Source organism: Melopsittacus undulatus, chromosome 3, assembly GCF_012275295.1.
Source record: "Melopsittacus undulatus isolate bMelUnd1 chromosome 3, bMelUnd1.mat.Z, whole genome shotgun sequence".
Taxonomy (NCBI): domain Eukaryota; kingdom Metazoa; phylum Chordata; class Aves; order Psittaciformes; family Psittaculidae; genus Melopsittacus; species Melopsittacus undulatus.
The window spans coordinates 79540885-79558641 of NC_047529.1; the positions used below are offsets into that span (position 1 = coordinate 79540885).

Sequence of the window (17757 nt, forward strand, 5' to 3'; positions counted from 1 at the left end):
CCATATGTCTCAGTGACAATGACTTCTCATTAGAGTTGGGCCGCTCATTTTGTGGACAGCTGCCAGTGCTGCCTTCAACTGTCACTAGCATCACCCAAAATGATTTTGGTTCAAGCCCATAATCATTTACCAACCTGTTAATCACAAATGGTTCAAGACTGCTGACAATGAAAAAAAGCTCATTTAAAAGCACAGGCTCCATTTAGAGGCAGTTCCTGACAGGGGATGAGGGCTTGCCCTCCATCCCTCAGCAACCTCCCTGATAGCAGCACCACCTGCATCCCTGGCACTGCACTACCAGTCTTCCACTCCCCAAATCTGGCAGCTGTGGGTGAAGAGGCAGCACAGAGGTTTCTCCACTGAGAATGCATGTGGAGCTCACACTGCAGCAGGGGAAGAAGAGACAGAACTACAGACAGCTCAGCAGCTGCTCCCACATGCCAGTAAATGTGTCCCCACACTGACATGCAACAACATTTGTACCAACATTTTATGTACACATTTAAAATGGTTAATTCTGCTTACAGCCAGACTAGGGGTAGTGTGACTGGCAGCTGGGGAACACAGTTTGGGTGAATTTCATACAGAATGATCTTGGCCACATGTTCCTTGGCCACTTCATGATGCAAAACAAGCAGGATAAACAGGGACAAGGACATTCATTTAAAGCACAACCATGATCAAAACTGAAACACCAATGTAGATGCATCTCAGCTGATACTAAAGTGCACAGGAACCTCACCCTCCTCACTCCATCCTAACAATATCCTTTCCCTTGTGCCAGCATAAAACACGTGGCTGTGTGGAAAACCAGACTTGGGAACTAAATGTGGCTGACGGCCCCCCAGCCTAGGGTAGATCACTGTTCCAATCCAGCTCACAGTGCAACTGGATGGAGACAAGACAGGAGTAAGAAACAACAGGTCACTGATAAGACACATAACTGCTCTTCTAGCAGTGCTTAAATTTACAGCCTTAGAAGGCTATTGGAAAACATTAACCACAATTACCCAGGGAAGGTAAGAAATGGGAGGGCTTGTTCAGTTGGCCTCACTACAGGACCTACTGAAATAAAGTTGGTGCTGCATTTCTTATATTAGTACTTTAAAAATATTTATAGTTAGGATTTAAGATTAAAACCTATAGGATGAGAGATTCTGTGTGCATTGAATCAAAACCAACACCCCTGCTCTAGAAAACAGGACAGAAACATTTTTGCCTGCATGGCCCTGGATCCTACTCTGAATGACAAACATGCTTAGTTTCTTGTCTTTGAAACTTTTAAGAAATCTGGAGAGGAACATCGTTCACCTTTCCAGGGATACCAATGCTCTTCTATGAGTTTGATTGCCTATCTCAAATACGGCAGTGCCAGTGGGACAGAAAGGAAAACTCTTCATAGTGTTAGCAGCTAGCTCTCAATTACTATAACTGCTTTACCTTAGAAAGTGCTGCTGTTTCTAAAGGATACTAATGTTTTACATAGAGCGTTTATTTCACACAGGCCCTATTGAGATGACTGGGTCTTTTCAGTGTGGTTTTCCTTTCCTTAGGACAGCAGTCATAAGCTAGAGCTGCCCAAAGACAACAAGGCTGGCAGGAAGCAGCAAGGTCTTTCCTTAATCCCAACGATGTTATTTCAGGGGTGGGAGATAAAGGAAAGGTCACATTTGCAAGCATGTAAACACTTTTTTCAGGAATGCAATAAAAGCTTCAAGCTAAATAAAGGTTGAGAACAACTGCTTTGACTCAACATAGACAATCTGTGAGAAAAAGCAACCTATACTAACAACGGGAAAGACTCTTAGCAAAAGGAGGAAGGGATGAAATCGCTCCCTTCCTTTACAAACATTTCCCACAGCCTGGAGTTTGCTGTGCTATTTCAGGCCTGCAGAACAGCAGTCTACAGTCTGGTGGAGGTGCTTCCTTCTATCCTTGAAAAAAAAGCTACTTTCTGCATCCCATGCTTCTGAAGTTTCAGACAAGCATACAGACATACTTTACCTGAATTATGGCAAGTGTTGGCTCAAGCCGAGGGTTTTCTTTTTTAAGAGCGGCCAAGGACTTCTTTGCCTTCTCAGTGATTTTGCTGCAACACAATAAAAACAAGCAAATTTTTGGCAACATAAACCTTCCTCACATTAGTCAGCAGAAACCTATTAGTCAACAATGCAGAACAAACGTTTAGGCACATATGCTTTTAATCACCAAAATTACAGGGAGATGTAAATGTTGAAAGCTAGTGTTCAGCAGGCAGGTACAGAGAACCTTAATAGTCCAGAATACCTTTGTTTTACAGCTACCTGTGTCATCGCTCCAACATGCCCAGCACTTAATAGCTAGCCTATGCTATTTCATGAGAACGCTTGTCTAGCCACACCATGGGAAGCACAACAGGGTACCATCACCTCAAGCCCTCGGCTCAGGTGCATCCTTTGACCCCATACCTGAGGTGCAGGCAATGACAGAAGCTGAGGCCTTTACACCTGGGACTGCTACAACTTAACAGACATTGCCAGCCCTAAGAGCAGCAAACCTAAAAAGCAGCCACTCTCATGGATGCTATTCAAACTGCGGGCAGAAGGGAGACAGAAGAGCTCTGTTTGCCACGCTGCTTATTGGAAAAACTGGTGTCAGCCACACACTGGGAATGCTTTCTGGAAAAGTTTTCTGGAGAAGTGGTGGCCAGCTCTGTTACCTTTTGCTCATGCAGATGATACTTATCCAGCAGAAAAAGGACGAGAACCCCTGAAAGATGCCTGTCTGTTCCCCACAACAGGCAAGACTAACAGAGGAAAATACAGCCTAAGGGCAGGGGTTTTGCTACCACATAACCTCTCTCCCTCTCAGAAGCCAATGACCTATTCAAGTCAACGCCGTGGTGGACTGTCCCAGCTGAAGCGGGGCGGAGGGGCGAGGGGGAAGGAAGCCACAGATACGACACATTTTGCAGGCAGAAGTCCACGCGCAGCCTCACCTGAACCACCGCTCAATTACTCTCAAAATACCGCAACACAAAAGCTACGGCAAAAAAAAAAATACCGGTGGCTACGGCGGGGGTGGGAACTTTTACCACGGGACCACCTCCCCATCGAGTACCCCAGAACCGCTACCCCCCGGCGAAACATCCTCCCAGCCCTAACCCTCTGTAACCTCCATCCCCCCGGGTTGCATCAGCCGGTGCCACCGCCCCACGTGCGCCTCTTACCGCGCTGCTGCCTCCGCCGCGCCGCCGCCGCCTGCCCCCCGCAGCTGCCTCCCGCACAGCCCGCGGCTCGGCGGCGGGGCTGCACGGACCGCCGGGGCCACGCACCAACGCAACGCTGCGCTCCGCATCCCTCCCGCCGGCTCCGGCAGCAGCGCCGCGGCCGGGCGCAGTGCAAGGGGGAAGGCGGCGCTCGGACGAGAACCGCCTTCCCCCTGACCCCCCTTTACGGCGCTTATCCCCTTTCGCTTCCGCCCGCTAGCTCCCATCGACCCAAATAACAGAGCCCAAAGCTTTTGCGTACTCAATGTTTATTAAAAATAGTATGAAATGGTCCCTGGGAGAAGTTACACACTAGTCAAAGTCCCTTTTTTCTGTTTATTTTTTTATCTCACTCCCAACTCCACTGATGCGTGAGATGCAAGTTAACCAACACTCCCCTAGCCGTTTAAACAAATCTAGATATGTGCGGGTAAAGCACAGATTTTACTTCTATTTGTATTTACAATACTTTACAAGCTATATTAAATAAATACAGGCTCTGCTACACCTCAGCATCTTAAATATGTACAACATTATTTCTCAGTCGGATTTTGCTAGATAAATGTGGGGCCTATCACAGTGGATATGCCGACTGTAACAAGTATCCCTGTGGTACAAGCTAGTGAGTACCATGGCCAACCAGCAAAATTACAATTCCTAGCCAATGCAAGATATGTGTGGTAAATAATTTAACCCATTCTAACAAATTCAAGTCCTTAAATCTTAGCCTACAAGTAATTAGCTGTACACTGATAATTGCAGTTTTCCCTCATGGTAACCAATGTAGTAAATAGCTGGCCGTTCTGGAAGTACAGTGCCCTGTGGCTGAGGGGAGTGATATATGATTAGTAAAAATAGTGTCTCAGTGGAACTCCTTTATTTGTAGACATGTTAACTCGATACTGGCTTTTTATCCACATAATCTGAAGAATTTAAGCACCAAAAGAGAACAAGAGTCACACAAGATGATCAGTGTAGACATGCCTAGGCTTTCCTTCAGGTACAAGGTTTTCAAGTAACAGAATCCAAAGCTGTGCAACAAAGATGACAAAACGGAGTAAATGTGCATCGTATTGGAGAGCCTGTTCTTGTTCGGACTGGCAGCATTTAATCTACACATTATTTGCAAAAGAATGGAATGTATTCTCATTTTTAAGCTACTTTAATGTACAGAAGATTGAATTACAGTTAGCCATGGCTGGTTTAGAAAATACGTATTCTGCCTCTCTCTGCCAGGAAGGGTTACTTCCTACTACGAGAGAGACATTCCCTGGGGAAGGCAGCTTGTCACTCAACCAGCTGTATTGCTGAGCCACTCTACAGGCCAAACATGCCCCATGATTAATGTTTCACCCAAGCAGCTGGTCAAGCCTCATCCCTTCTCAGGGTTACTGACTTCAGGACTCAAATAAATGCCCTGCAGGGCACTGCATATAAAATACAGCTACTTTGCAAACTCACACACAGCAGCTTTCAACTGCTGGGCTCTGAGCTACAAGATCCTCAAATTTTGCCTGCATGTCACAAGCACCATCATCACTGGAGGTACCAAATCTGGTCTAGCCACCTTGACAAGGAGCAGATCTTCCCTTCTATTGCCCAAAGCATCCTCCAGGTAAGGACTGCATCACACCCACAGGTTCACATAGAAAGCTGCCACTGCCCATCCTCTGCCTACTCTGTAGTTACAGAAGGTCAGAAGAGGCTTCAGACCCAGAGCTATCAGTCTGGCACCCCTTCCAAGCACTAGGACTAGACTTTGTTTAAAACATAAGAAGGCTGTTCTAAAGTAATGTAGCATATGCATTGGTCCCACACATGTGAAATCTATCTGATGAAAAGTAATGTGCAAAAAGTGTGCAACTGCACATGTAGCATGTTGGTGTGATTACCAGAACTCTGCTCACAAATCCGCACAGTCACAGGAGTAGCTGCCCAGCTAAATTCTCCCATGTGGAACCAGAATAATCACATGGGTATTTTGGATGCAGAACACTGGTCGCCAACTTCAAAGTCCAAATGCTAAGGTTTCCACACACTAAAATGGTTTGGAAATCAAAAGGCATCACACCTAACAAAGGAAGAGATACAAAGGGTGAATAGGAGATGAGAAGTCCACCTGCACTATGGAGCAAAACACCAGACAGTGCACACTTCTTCACTTCCAGGATTCTAAACCGTTTAAAAAAAAAAGATATATTTCACATCTATTTACAATATTACTGTGATACAATGCCTGATTGTGTAATATTATGGAAATACATTATGCCAGTACTGATTGTCCTAGTATGTATTCTGTTGTGATAAGGCAGTACAGCTAGAAATTACTGAGAACATCAAGCAAAGCTACTTGAACTGAGACACTGAAACTTTTCCCTTAAAGACTGGACAATATTCTGCTGATTAGGAGAAGGTACTCTCCACAGGTAGTCATTCAGTTTGTCCGAATCACTGTATGCAGTCAGATATGGAGTAAGTGTGTGTTTGCCACTGGAGGACTTCGCAGGAGTGCAAGAGACAGTTTTGCTGCAGAGCATTTCAGAAGGAGCAGCATCTGTGTTAGGCAGTTTGGGATCTGATCTCCTTGCTTGGTTCTGAGAAGTCTCCAAGTCAGATCCTTCATCATCAGACTTTATTTCAACATAGTCATCATCATCTCCTTCTCCTTCTTCAGTATCTTTGAAATTTGAAAAATAGTTCTGAGTAGCCAACTGTGCTGTCAGAGGGGAGGCCCTGTTAACTCTCAGTACCTTTTGAGAATCCTGCAGAATCATATCTGCACAGTTTTCAGGGATCTGCTTTCTCATTTCAGGCCCTGTGCATCCTGAAGCAATACCTGGTGCTTGGTGGCTGTTGATTTGGAAATTCCTATTCAAATGGAGCTTTTTCTTGTCCATTTCGTTAGGATATACAGTTGATTCTTCAGATCTGTTGACCATAACTGAAGAAGACGACTGTGACCTGCTGTATGTCTGTGGTTTTACGTTGCTTACTCTTCTCCCAAGGGAGTTATAGATGTGATCTTGATGTAAGTTTTCTTTGTTTGGTTGACTTATAATAGCACTCCACCTCTGTGCTGGGACATGCAAGCGGTTAGAAATCTGAAGGGAAGGCACAGATCCAGCTGATGGCAATTGCTTTGAATGGCTTTTTGTAACAGCTTCTGTATACGAGCTCTTGGACTTTGGGTCTTGTGATTCGGGCAACGGAGAAAAGTCAGCGAGCTCACCGTTACTGTATGTAGAATGCAAAAGCCAATCTTCTGCTCTTGAGCATTCACTAGCAGTCTGGGAATGGGGAGGAGATGCAGCCATGGGTGTAGAAAACCTCCCAGCTGATGGCTCCTGAGGAGTCGCCCAGGCTTCCTTTTGGACCTTAGGTGGGCTTTCTCTGAAGACAATTTGGTCATAAAGCTGGGAATATTCAGCTATTCTGGCCCCTAGAAAGGAGAGAGAATTAACTTAGCAGAGGCAAGCAATCCATATGAATGAAAACTTCAAAATCTCAAGATGTTTTGTATTGGTCAAAAAAAAGTTTACAGCTGTGTTAATACCTTCAGTCTCAACAAAGTAACAATGGAGGTCGGAAGAGTTGTGCATTGCATGACATTTCAGTACACTGTATTCAGAAAAAGAAGCAGAAAATATCTTGCAACAGTGAACAGTCATGCAGGACACAATGTACCACATGATTCCAGTAATATGCTGCTTGTTTCATGTTAAAATGGAAAAGGACATTCTGAAAATGGCCTGGTAAGTAAGATATTTAGGGACTTTTATAAATATCACAGAAGGCAAGAATGACACTCTAGTGCACAGAGTCTGCTGGCTCCATGTCTCCAATCTGTTTCGACTGACCACTGACAGAATTCCAAAGCTGTTGCATATCAATGACTGCACATTCATTAGATAGAGCAAGACCACCAGCTCTTTCTTTTCTGACCTCATTCCTTATGCTTGCAGGCCTGATGTGGATGATACCTTAGCAAATTGTATAACTTGTTAGAAGGTGGGTCTAACTGAAAATACACCTGTTTAGTCGAACTCTGAAGATCACTTCCTATTAAAGGAAGTAACTGCTTTTCTGTTAAGAGGCCAGTAGTGCTTCAGGCATAATTTCTATTTCCAGCCTCAGCTGAATTGACCTTTCCTGACACTATTCCACAATTTCTTCCCAGTTTTATCAAGTAACAACAAGAATTGAGATATAAAAGACTATTCATATTAAAAGCAGTCACAGAAAACTCATTTCAGTGGTGACACAAGATACAATACTGATACTCGACTAACAAGGTGGTGAAAATCTCCCGGATCAGTACACAAATTTCACTGGAAGTTACTAAAGAAATAGATCGGTATAGAAAGAGTTTAAACATACCAATAGCAGGACCCCCTTGTTTCTTCTCCTCCAGAATAGCAGCAAGATCTTTGTGTTTCAGTTTCTGTTGTCTGCTAGCTGGCTGTTCCTGCTCTGGACTTTTAGCTTTCAAAAGTTGGTTAGCCTTCTTAATTTTTTGACTGTACTGCCTTGCCATCATAAAAACTCTGTTCTTTGTTTTATCCACAACAGCCAAGTCATTTTCCATACCCTCTGCATGCGCATTGGACAGAACCCCACTGGCTGATTCATATGGGCTATCTACAAAAGCCACCTCACTGGAGAAGGAAGATCTGTTCAGACTCATGAAAGAGTTCTCCTTGAATGGTGTAGTGTCTTCAGGCCTGAGATTAGCGTCACTTATGGTGGCAGCCCTGGGCTTCACAGTTTTAGGGAAAATAGGAGTTTCTGGCAGAGAGAGAGTAGACAGCGAGTATTCTACATCTTTACTCAGTTCAGGTGTACTACCAGCATGCAGCCTTTCCTGCATATCATCTTTACAGACAGGAAAAGCTGCAAGGAGACGGTCTCTTGTCTTTTCCTCATTCTTCTTGATGTAGTTCTCCAGGTCATTCCAAATCTCATCTACTTCCTCTGAGAGTTTATCTGCTGCAGACTTATGGGACAGTGAATCTGAGTTGGAGGAGCTATCTACCAAGCTCAAATAGTCATTGTCAATGGGAACACGATGATAAGGACTTTCATCTTCACTGAACTGGAGACTTTCTTCGGAAACAAACTGCCGCAGACTGTCACAATATGTGAAGTCTTTCTCCAGGCCCAGTAAACTCCTTCTTTTAGAACATTTTAATGAGTCACATTTGAAATTTGATAGTGGTGTTTCTGGAAGCACTATGGTGTCATAGATGTTGTCTTCAACAATCCTGAGCTCATCCAAACTTGAAGTAGGTGCTTCTTTAGTGAGTAGTATCTCATCCCTACTAGTACAAACAGAGGTCCTGTTTTGATTTGCTGTCCTCTTTTTGGAGGGTGACTCCAAGCTGCTTTTGTTTTCTGCCTCATAGAGAGAGTCTCTAGCAGACCTTTGGGGACCACGGTCTGTCTCCTCCCTTCTTGTCAGACCCATCAGCTTTAAGTCTTCATAGCTTATATTATCATAAACATGTTCGATATCATCAATGGTCAGCTCCTCTGAAGATTCAGGATATGCATTCATACCACTCACCTCTGCTCTCTTCACTTCTCTCTGAGAGCCACGCTCCCCTATTTTATACCTAGCACTGGCAGGACACGTGTTACTTTCACCAGCGCTACTGGCCCGCCTGACAATTTTGTGACGAATAGGGCTGGAATTCTCATTTTGATGCACTACTCCCAAGTGCCAGCTGCATGGGCGCCCAGAAGAACCTCTTCTTTCTCCACCAGCAGCTGAACTAGTGCTGGATGCAGACATAGATGGTACAAACATCTGATAATCGTCTTCATCGTCTTCATTCTCATAAGGTGGGCGCCGGCTGGGAAACAATGCCTGCCTGATCTGATGGTCAGTCCAGATGTTTCTGACAGAGGTACTTCCCCCCAGGATATTCATTATCAGCGAGTTGCTCTGGGGTGTGCTAAACTGTCTAGGCAACTGTGGCTGTCTAGCTGAGCGGGGAAATGGAAGATCGGTGTTTGACTGCGTTGACTCTTCATCTGAAGGGTCCTTGGAGCTCTGTAAGAGATTTGAAATATGCAGGTAACATTAGTGTATTTCCTGCAATAGGATACAATGATTGCCTCCATTTACAGAACTGCCATAGCACCAGTGTGTCCCATAGCACAGAATCAGGTGGAGCTTAGCAGGATGAGAAGGCTACTCACTAGAGTGCCAAGATGGCAATGCCACACTACTTTTCCTCCTAACCCTTACCATGGCTCAGAGTTCACTCTTGGCCTTTAATAGCATCTTACTTGAAATACAAGACACTGGCTTATGTTAATGCATGAGTAATTAAAGGCAAATTTATTTGGCAGGAGTTAGATTAAACTTTTCATGCTAACTTTGCAGTTTCACAGTTGGGTTAAGCTAATCTGATGCTGGGCTTGTGCCAGAAGTTTTGTTCTCCTCCCTTTCCCTTGGCTTATAACCCTAGCAGAAAGGTATGTTATGCTGTCTATCACATACCACTGAAAATTTCATTTTCTTTTTGGGGTAAGTTTTCATCCAGTTCTACTAACGAATCTTACCTACAGGAAGGTCACATGACTGCTAATGGTAACATAAAGGATGCTGTAGATATTCCTGGCCAGGAGGTTGGGAAGGAAAGGGAAAGATAATTTCTTTGCCTGAAGTTAACACTGGTTGGTTTGTTTAGTCTTTTTGGTTGAGTTCTTTTTATTTCCTGCCCCCAAAAGAATAGTCTTTTGTCATGCAGATTAATATTTCAATGCTATTCATATTAACATGACATAAATAGAAGATTACTTATCTGTCTATGTAGGAAAAACACCGACTTCTTTGACATATCTATGATGCATAGAAAAACAGAAGTTAAAAAATAATATATATACCTGTGTTTCACGCTTGTTGAGATTAACACTTCTTCGTTTTTCAACATTTTCAGCAGCTTGACTATTAAGTCTTTTTCTTCCACCTTTTGATTTCTGCAGTGAGTTTTGCTGCACTCCCTGTGATTTAAAAGAAAAGAGCAAGGGAGTGGTAATAAAATCTACAGTTGTTTGTACAGTCTTGTTCAGAAGAATCACTAGAAGCTAGAACAGGCCAGGTATCCACACTGTGAGGACAAAATGCTCATCAGTAGTCAAAGCACTGCCACAAGAATGATTCAGAGCCCAGAAAACTTTACAATAACCGATTAGAATCATAGAATAGGGTTGGAAAGGACCTTAAGATCATCTAGTTCCAGCCCCCCTGTCATGGGCAGGGACACCTCCCACTAAACCATGCCATGCAAGGCTTCATCTAACCTGGCCTTGAACACTACCAGGGATGCAGCATTCACAGCTTCCCTGGGCAACCCATTCCAGTGCCTCACCACCCTAACAGTAAAGGATTTCTTCATTACATCCAATCTAAACCTCCCCTGTTTAAGTTTGGAGGGGGTAACCCGTTACCCCTTGTCCTATCACTACAGTCCTAATGAACAGTCCTTCCCCAGCATCCTTATAGGTCCCCATTAAATTATATAGGTCCCTATTAAATTATATCAATCCATACAAGTTCTCAAAAGTAGTTGAAAACATAACCTGTGTATAAAAACATATATGTAGAAGAATACATAGGGCATGGGAAAGGGCTTAATCTCACCCCAAAATTTATAACAGAAGAAAATGGTGACACAAAAATTCAAATTTCAAAGGTTTGGTTTTGGTATATAAAGGGGAGGGCATAGTCTTCTTATCACTTGCAGTCCTGAAAACCAGAAAGCTGTCTAAACTAAAAAATACACTGTCATCTAATTTCCCAGAAACACCCCCCAACAAAACAACATAAGGCCACAATGCTACATGTTGGGTAGTGTCAAAATTAATTCACAGTGAAGGGCATGTATGGTGGGAGCGGGGAAAATCTGAGAAGGTACTATTGCCACACATAGGATTAAACACTAAGCTACTATTATACATATTTATAGTGGTATTATTTTGCACTTATTCTTTTGTACTTGTTCATGTCAGGAAGAGGGAGAATTAACAAGACACTGAACTACACTGATACAAGATACTATTTTATCAAAGATTTACAATCAAAATAGTGTAATTTCAAAGAAGAAATCACAGTAAACTTCAAGAAGAGTTTCAATAATAGGTTTTGGATAATTCACAAGATAAAGGGACACACAAGGACTTCGGCATCTACTGAAGAAAAAAATAAAATCTAGATTCTTTAACACAAGCACATTTCAAAGCTGGGGGTTTATTCTTTCAGAGGCACTACATACATGTGGAAACATCATGCGGAGTGGGGAAAACTGCCACCTGCAGTAGTAATAGGTAAACATTATCATTTTCAGAAATCCTATTCTCAAGTCCTGTGAAAGTTCACATGTTCCTAACTACTGCTAGCAGCTCACAGGTCAAGAAATATCATATCACCCTTGTCAATGCCTGAACCTTAACTTGATATTTAAGTCCTTAGTTTTGAGACCTGGAGGCACTGTCTCTGCATGTGGCCTGAAAAAGTTTCTTTCACAGCATCAACTGGACAAACAAGGAAAGTCAGCTGTGTGCAACAGGTAAAAGAATAGCTTTCTGTCAGAACTAGACTTGAGGATTGCAAAGGTCTAATCTCTTTCAAGCAGTGGGGACCTTCCTCTGTAAAGGGGCTAATTTTCCAATTCTCTGTTAAAATACAAGGAAGTGCTGAAGTCTAAATAAAAATATTTCTAAGATGAGAAAGCTGTGAATGCTTGTAACATGTTCCTGGCTCCTTGCAGTTTTACAGATTATTTTAATCCCTCATCCATCCTCCCCAGTAAAAAAGGATTTTATTTTTCCCCTTTTTTTCCTACCTGTTCAGCTTCTTCTTCATCATCAGCATCAATCTGTTCTGTAGCAGAAGTCTGAAGATTTTCATCCTGATCACTGCTGTAGGCTGGCTCAATGGACTCTTGGAATTGGCTCTCCAGCCCACTGGGCTCCAGTGGAACCTTCTTCCTAGAATTCAGCAGGGCTTCATTTGATCCTAGTTTGGTGACTTGAGATAAGAGGGCTCCTTCAATACTGATACACTTCAAAAAAAACACCACAAAATTTTTATTAGAAGCTCTAGAGATTATGTATTTTAGTAAGACACTGTTTTATAGCAGACTTATAGGCAATATTTAAGCTACCACATAGAAATAAGCTTGATAAAGAAATAAGTAAAATTATCAGTATTTTTCCATAGACTATTTAGAACTGAAATAAATATATGTAAAAACCCCTACCCCAGTTGTAAGCTTTGGTGTTATGGCATTTCAGCGAAGTCATGTCTAGTGTACCCTGTTTGTAAATGTTCCACACACCCCCACTTTAAATTCCATCTCAACTAAAACCCTAGAACCTGTAAGTCAACATGAGATTTCAAGGCTGCACTGGCAACTCATTGCAAATTCTTACAGAAAATGTGAAAATTAGATCTGCATAAGCTGTATCTGCTTTTTTTTGTCATATATTGTGATTTATGTATATGATACATATCAGAATAAGCTCAAACTTTCCAGTCTTATTTAATAAATGCAAAGACAATATGCTACAAAGAATACACACTATCTTTATACATTTATATAAGCATTTCTGTTATTATAGTGGTAATTTAAATACTCTATACCATTCATAATTGATTGTTCTGTATTATGAAGTACAACAGTATATGGATCAGTCACATATTCTTCATTAGCTATTCCTGAAATAGCTGTATTTCTGTTGCTTTCATTCCAGTTATCTCTCTAGAGATGTTAAATAATATTTATTATTTTATTTCCATTCTTAAAATCAACACACCAAGAAGATGGAGACTCTACAGTAAATACTGTGCTCTAAGTCATCTAAAAGTGCTAAAACAAGAAATGTAAGAAACAACTTACCTTCTGCATATCTGGACTTATATCTGAAAACAGAAATATATGCTTCATCATAAGTAAATAATCAAACTAGTATCAGACTATGCCTATATTAGTGCTACATTAATATCCCAATTATTAATTCCCCAAAGGGGGTTAAATGCAGCAGCAGGTAAGCAAACAGACTATAGGGACTGTGATAAAACAGACGGCACGAGTTTTATCACAGTTCCATTTGAGGTTCTGTATTTGCCACACAGATATAACACAAACAACTACTCAAAATGGCCAAGGCTGTGTGTGTTCAGTTACTAGTTGATAGGATGCTTACAGGACCAGAACCCAAGTGGGGACAAGCAGACATTAGATTTAAACACTAAAGTTTTGCTTTCTTTATGCGATTCCTCCTCCACCCACCCTTCTCAATGTATTTAGGGATAATTATAGGAGAAAAAGATCCATCTTTAATTGTTCTACAAAGTACAGAAGCACTGGGTCAATAAACAGTAGACAAAGTAGCTTACCATTTGACTTCAAAACTTTATGGACTCTGGATGAAGGTTCTGAAAAAGACAACAACATGTTTCAGTACTTCACTATCCTGAAGGCAGCTATGGGCATCCTGGCCAACTTTTTATAACACTGATAGCAAAATTTAAGCTTCTGAGCCCATGCAGGGAAGTCAAATCTTCGGTTGTTAATCACCCAGTTTCCCCACAAGAAAAAGTATTTGTTTAAGTGACAAACCTACAGCTGGTGCCAAGGAACATACGTGTTACTTAAGGTAGTAGCAGCTACCATTCATGAAAGCAGCCACATCAATTTCTATCCCATGTTAAGATTCCTGCTTTCAAAGAATTTGGTCATCCCTGTTATTGCTCTAAACTGCTGACTGCTTCCTATTAGAAATATGTATGAGATACCAACAGCTTAGCAGGGCTTTAAAATGTAAGTAGCTGAACATTACATAGAAGGCCATTAAATCAGCATTTTGTATTATTCATTTTACAGGCAAAGCAGAACCAATTAAATCCTGATTAAATCCATCTCTGGATTCTAAAGGAGTTGGCTAATGAAGTTGCAAAGCCACTGTCCATCATATCCAAAAAATCATGGCAGTCAAGTGAAGTTCCCAACAACTGCAAAAAAGGGAAATATAACCCCCATTTTCAAGAAGGGGAAAATGGATGACCCAGGGAATTACAGACCAGTCAGTCTCACCTCTGTGCCTGGCAAAATCTTAGAGCAGATTCTCCTGGAAGGCATGCTAGGGCACATGAAAAACAAGGTGCTTGGTGACAGCCAGCATGGCTTCACTAATGGGAAAGCCTGCCTGACCCATTTGGTGGCTTTCTGCGGTGGGGCTACAGAACTGATGGACAGGGGCAAAGCAGTTGACGTCATCTACCTGGACTTGTGCAAAGCATTCGACACTGTCCCACATGACATCCTTGTCTCTAAATTGGAGAGACATCAATTTGATAGGTGGACCACTCGGTGGATAAAGAACTGGCTGTATGGGCGCACACAAAGAGTTGTGGTCCATGGCTCAATGTCTGGCTGGAAACCAGTAACGAGTGGTGTCCCTCAGAGATCAGTGTTGGGACTGGTCTTGTTCACCATCTTTGTTGGTGACATGGAGAGTGGGATTGAGTGCGCCCTCAGCAAGTTTGCCAATGACACCAGCCTGTGTGGTTCAGTTGATACGCTGGAGGGAAGGAATGCCATCCAGAGGGACCTTGACACACTTGTGAGGTGGGCTGATGCCAACCTCATGAAGTTTAACCATGACAAGTGCAAGGTCCTACACCTGGGTGGGAGCAATCCCAGGCACAGCTACAGGTTGGGCAGAGAAGAGATTCAGTGCAGCCCTGTGGAGAAGGACTTGGGGGTATTGGTTGATGAGAAAATGAACATGAGCTGGCTTCAGTGTGTGCTCACAGCCTAGAAAGCCAACCGTATTCTGGGCTGCATCAAAAGAAGCGTGACCAGCAGGTCAAAGGAGGTGATCCTGCCCCTCTACTCTGCTCTTGTGAGACCTCACTTGGAGTATTGTGTGCAGTTCTGGTGTCCTCAACATAAAAAGAACATGGAACTGTTAGAACAAGTCCAGAGGAGGCCACGAGGGTGGTCAGAGGACTGGAGCACCTCCTGTATGAAGACAGGCTGAGAAAGTTGGGGTTGTTCAGCCTGGAGAAGAGAAGGCTGTGTGGAGACCTCATAGCAGCTTTCCAGTATCTGACGGGGGCCTATAAGGGTGCTGGGGAGGGACTATTCATTAGGGACTGTAGTGATAGGACAAAGGGGTAATGGGTTAAAACTTAAACAGAGGAAGTTTAGGTTGGATATAAGGAAGAAATTCTTTCCTGTTAGGGTGGTGAGGTACTGGAATGGGTTGCCCAGGAAAGCTGAGAATGCTCCATCCCTGGCAGGGTTCAAGGCCAGGCTGGACAGAGCCTTGGGTGATATGGTTTAGTGGGAGGTGTCCCTGCCCACGGGAGGGGGGTTGGAACTAGATGACCTTAAGGTCCTTTCTAACCCTAACTATTCTATGATTCTATGATTCACCTTAGAAACAAAGGAAGATATCTCGAAAGTAATTAAAACTTGATTGTTTTTTCAGACACAAATGCTGCTCTATGATAAATCACTGCATCAATACTCTCATGAACCTTGTTTAAGTCATTCCCAATACACAATGTTACATGCTCCAACTTGGAAAGGCTGAAGAGGAACACAGTGACTGTAATATGAAGTCACCCACTAAACAGACACTGGAAATGACTTCAAGAGGAATTATGGGTGTATGTTTGAGCTAGGAGGGGAAAAAAAACCAATCCAAAGTCACCATAGCTACCTTTCAAATCTCTATTATCCATAAGGTGGACATTACACCAAGTAAAGATAGTAATTATGTTCTGAAATAACAATGCTATCATGATCAGGATGGAACCACTTCTGAGACTTAACTATTTGGGGCAGGGGAGGGGCAATGTCAGATTCAAATTATGCGGCTAGCTTTCATGCATATGTATTCTTTTATCCACTAGAGAGCGCCAGCTGTTCTTTGTGCGTGCAACACTAGGAATGTATATCCATGAAATTAAATGCAAACAGTGGATAAAAATACATAAATCACACAACAGACGGTTAGTAAGATGGTCCACCTGTATCCTAGAGATACTGTGCCATGTTAAATCTTCATGGAGTGCAAGTTGCAGACCAATTCCACATGCCCATCCTCACTCCACTGTAAACAACCCTGCTTGTTTTTGCTTTTGTCATCCAGGTTGTAAAGGAGTTTATTCACCTGATTTCCTTCTCACTCTTTGAGGAGCAGTGCCTTCTTTAGGCTGATACAACGATTTTGTTTCTCCCTCAGGGCTATAGTGGAAGCCTGGGTGATCTGTGGAACAAGCAGAATCACAAAAAATAAATAAGAGTTATGTGTGTCAATTCACATACCTCAACAGCTCTCTTCAAAGACAGTGCAATCATCCCTTTATGACTGATGCAGTGGCAACTTCATCAGAGCCTGAAGCAACACAAGCAGATATGCTGCTTCTGTGGGGTAGCTGTTAAGTGCTCAGCCATAACAACACTTTGCCCACTTAGTTGGGCCTTACTCCAGATGGCTAACCAAGCAACTTTGATCCACCATAATGGGGGGTGTTTGCCAGTTTCTCAGTCAGAGCTTCCTGACCAAGTGTCTACAACAACAACCACATACATAAATAACAAGCCTGCTTTACTCCAAGACTTCCTCAGAATTTATATCGTAGGACTATTGTTCTCATTTCCTACACTGCTAGGGATCACTGGCAATGTGAAGAGCTAACACAGCTTGTACTAGCAAAGGCAGCAAGCAGAAGATGCAACAGCAGGGACCATGAAGATAGAATTGAACTTGGAGTGCAGACAGCAACATCACATGTGCTTTTTGATGCTGGCTTCTGGGACACACAGGTAAACTCTTCAGACATAAGCATAAGCCTCACTGTTATCCAGCAGTAGGTTTGCCAGCATGAAGAAGTCAGAACACTGTTACATAGTAATAAGCTGCTTTTGCTTACTGCTACCTCTTCAATAGGTACTAGCCAGGAGTTCATGCTACAAAACAGATCATACATTTAGTCAGCATGGAGTAAGTAAAACAGAGTGTCCATTGTTTACAGGTGGTCTTATTGTGCCTCTTCCCTTGCTCATTTTGAGACATAAATTGTTGATTGCAGACCAGTGCCTACAGAGCTGCACAGGATCTGCACCGAATTTTGGGTTTTCCAGCAAGGTCATAGTTTAAGGAAGATAAATAAGCCTTGTCTTCTGTGTCAGATGGAACCTACAGTTAAAGCCACACTTCTGAAGATGTTTTTATTCATTTTGTAAAACAAAAGTGAAACAGAAGCAACTTACGTATGGCATCCATTTCTAGAATTGCCTGCTTGGCCTGAAAAAGTAACAAATGAAAAAGTTGAATTGTAAGCAAAAGGACAAATTATGTTGTATATTACAGATAGTAGTGAGTTTATATGTAAACAACAGCAAGCTTAATTTTTGAGCTACTAAATATGGTTAGCAGCCTTATTTTGTGTCTTATTCTGCATTGGATACAATACATATGTGAAGAAG

At 42.5% G+C, this 17757-nt stretch overlaps 2 protein-coding genes across 3 annotated transcripts in view; both read right to left on the minus strand.

Annotated features, from left to right (window-relative positions):
• Positions 1-3474, minus strand: part of MTHFD1L (methylenetetrahydrofolate dehydrogenase (NADP+ dependent) 1 like) — a 156496-nt gene extending 153022 nt beyond the window's left edge. The window contains exons 1-2 of the mRNA XM_034060760.1: positions 3209-3474; positions 2005-2131 (exon numbers count right to left, since the gene is read on the minus strand). Of these exons, the coding sequence (XP_033916651.1) occupies positions 2005-2131; positions 3209-3474 (393 nt within the window). The remainder of the gene's footprint in view (positions 1-2004; positions 2132-3208) is intronic.
• Positions 3475-3499: 25 nt separating this feature from the next.
• The window catches only part of PLEKHG1 (pleckstrin homology and RhoGEF domain containing G1), a 136595-nt gene continuing 122337 nt past the window's right edge, over positions 3500-17757 (minus strand). For both annotated transcript variants that reach the window (XM_031049816.2, XM_031049817.2), the window contains 8 exons: positions 17542-17575; positions 16439-16534; positions 13653-13691; positions 13153-13175; positions 12097-12315; positions 10139-10255; positions 7625-9299; positions 3500-6686 (listed from right to left, as the gene is read on the minus strand). In XM_031049816.2, the coding sequence (XP_030905676.2) occupies positions 5584-6686; positions 7625-9299; positions 10139-10255; positions 12097-12315; positions 13153-13175; positions 13653-13691; positions 16439-16534; positions 17542-17575 (3306 nt within the window). In that variant the 3' untranslated portion in view covers positions 3500-5583. The remainder of the gene's footprint in view (positions 6687-7624; positions 9300-10138; positions 10256-12096; positions 12316-13152; positions 13176-13652; positions 13692-16438; positions 16535-17541; positions 17576-17757) is intronic.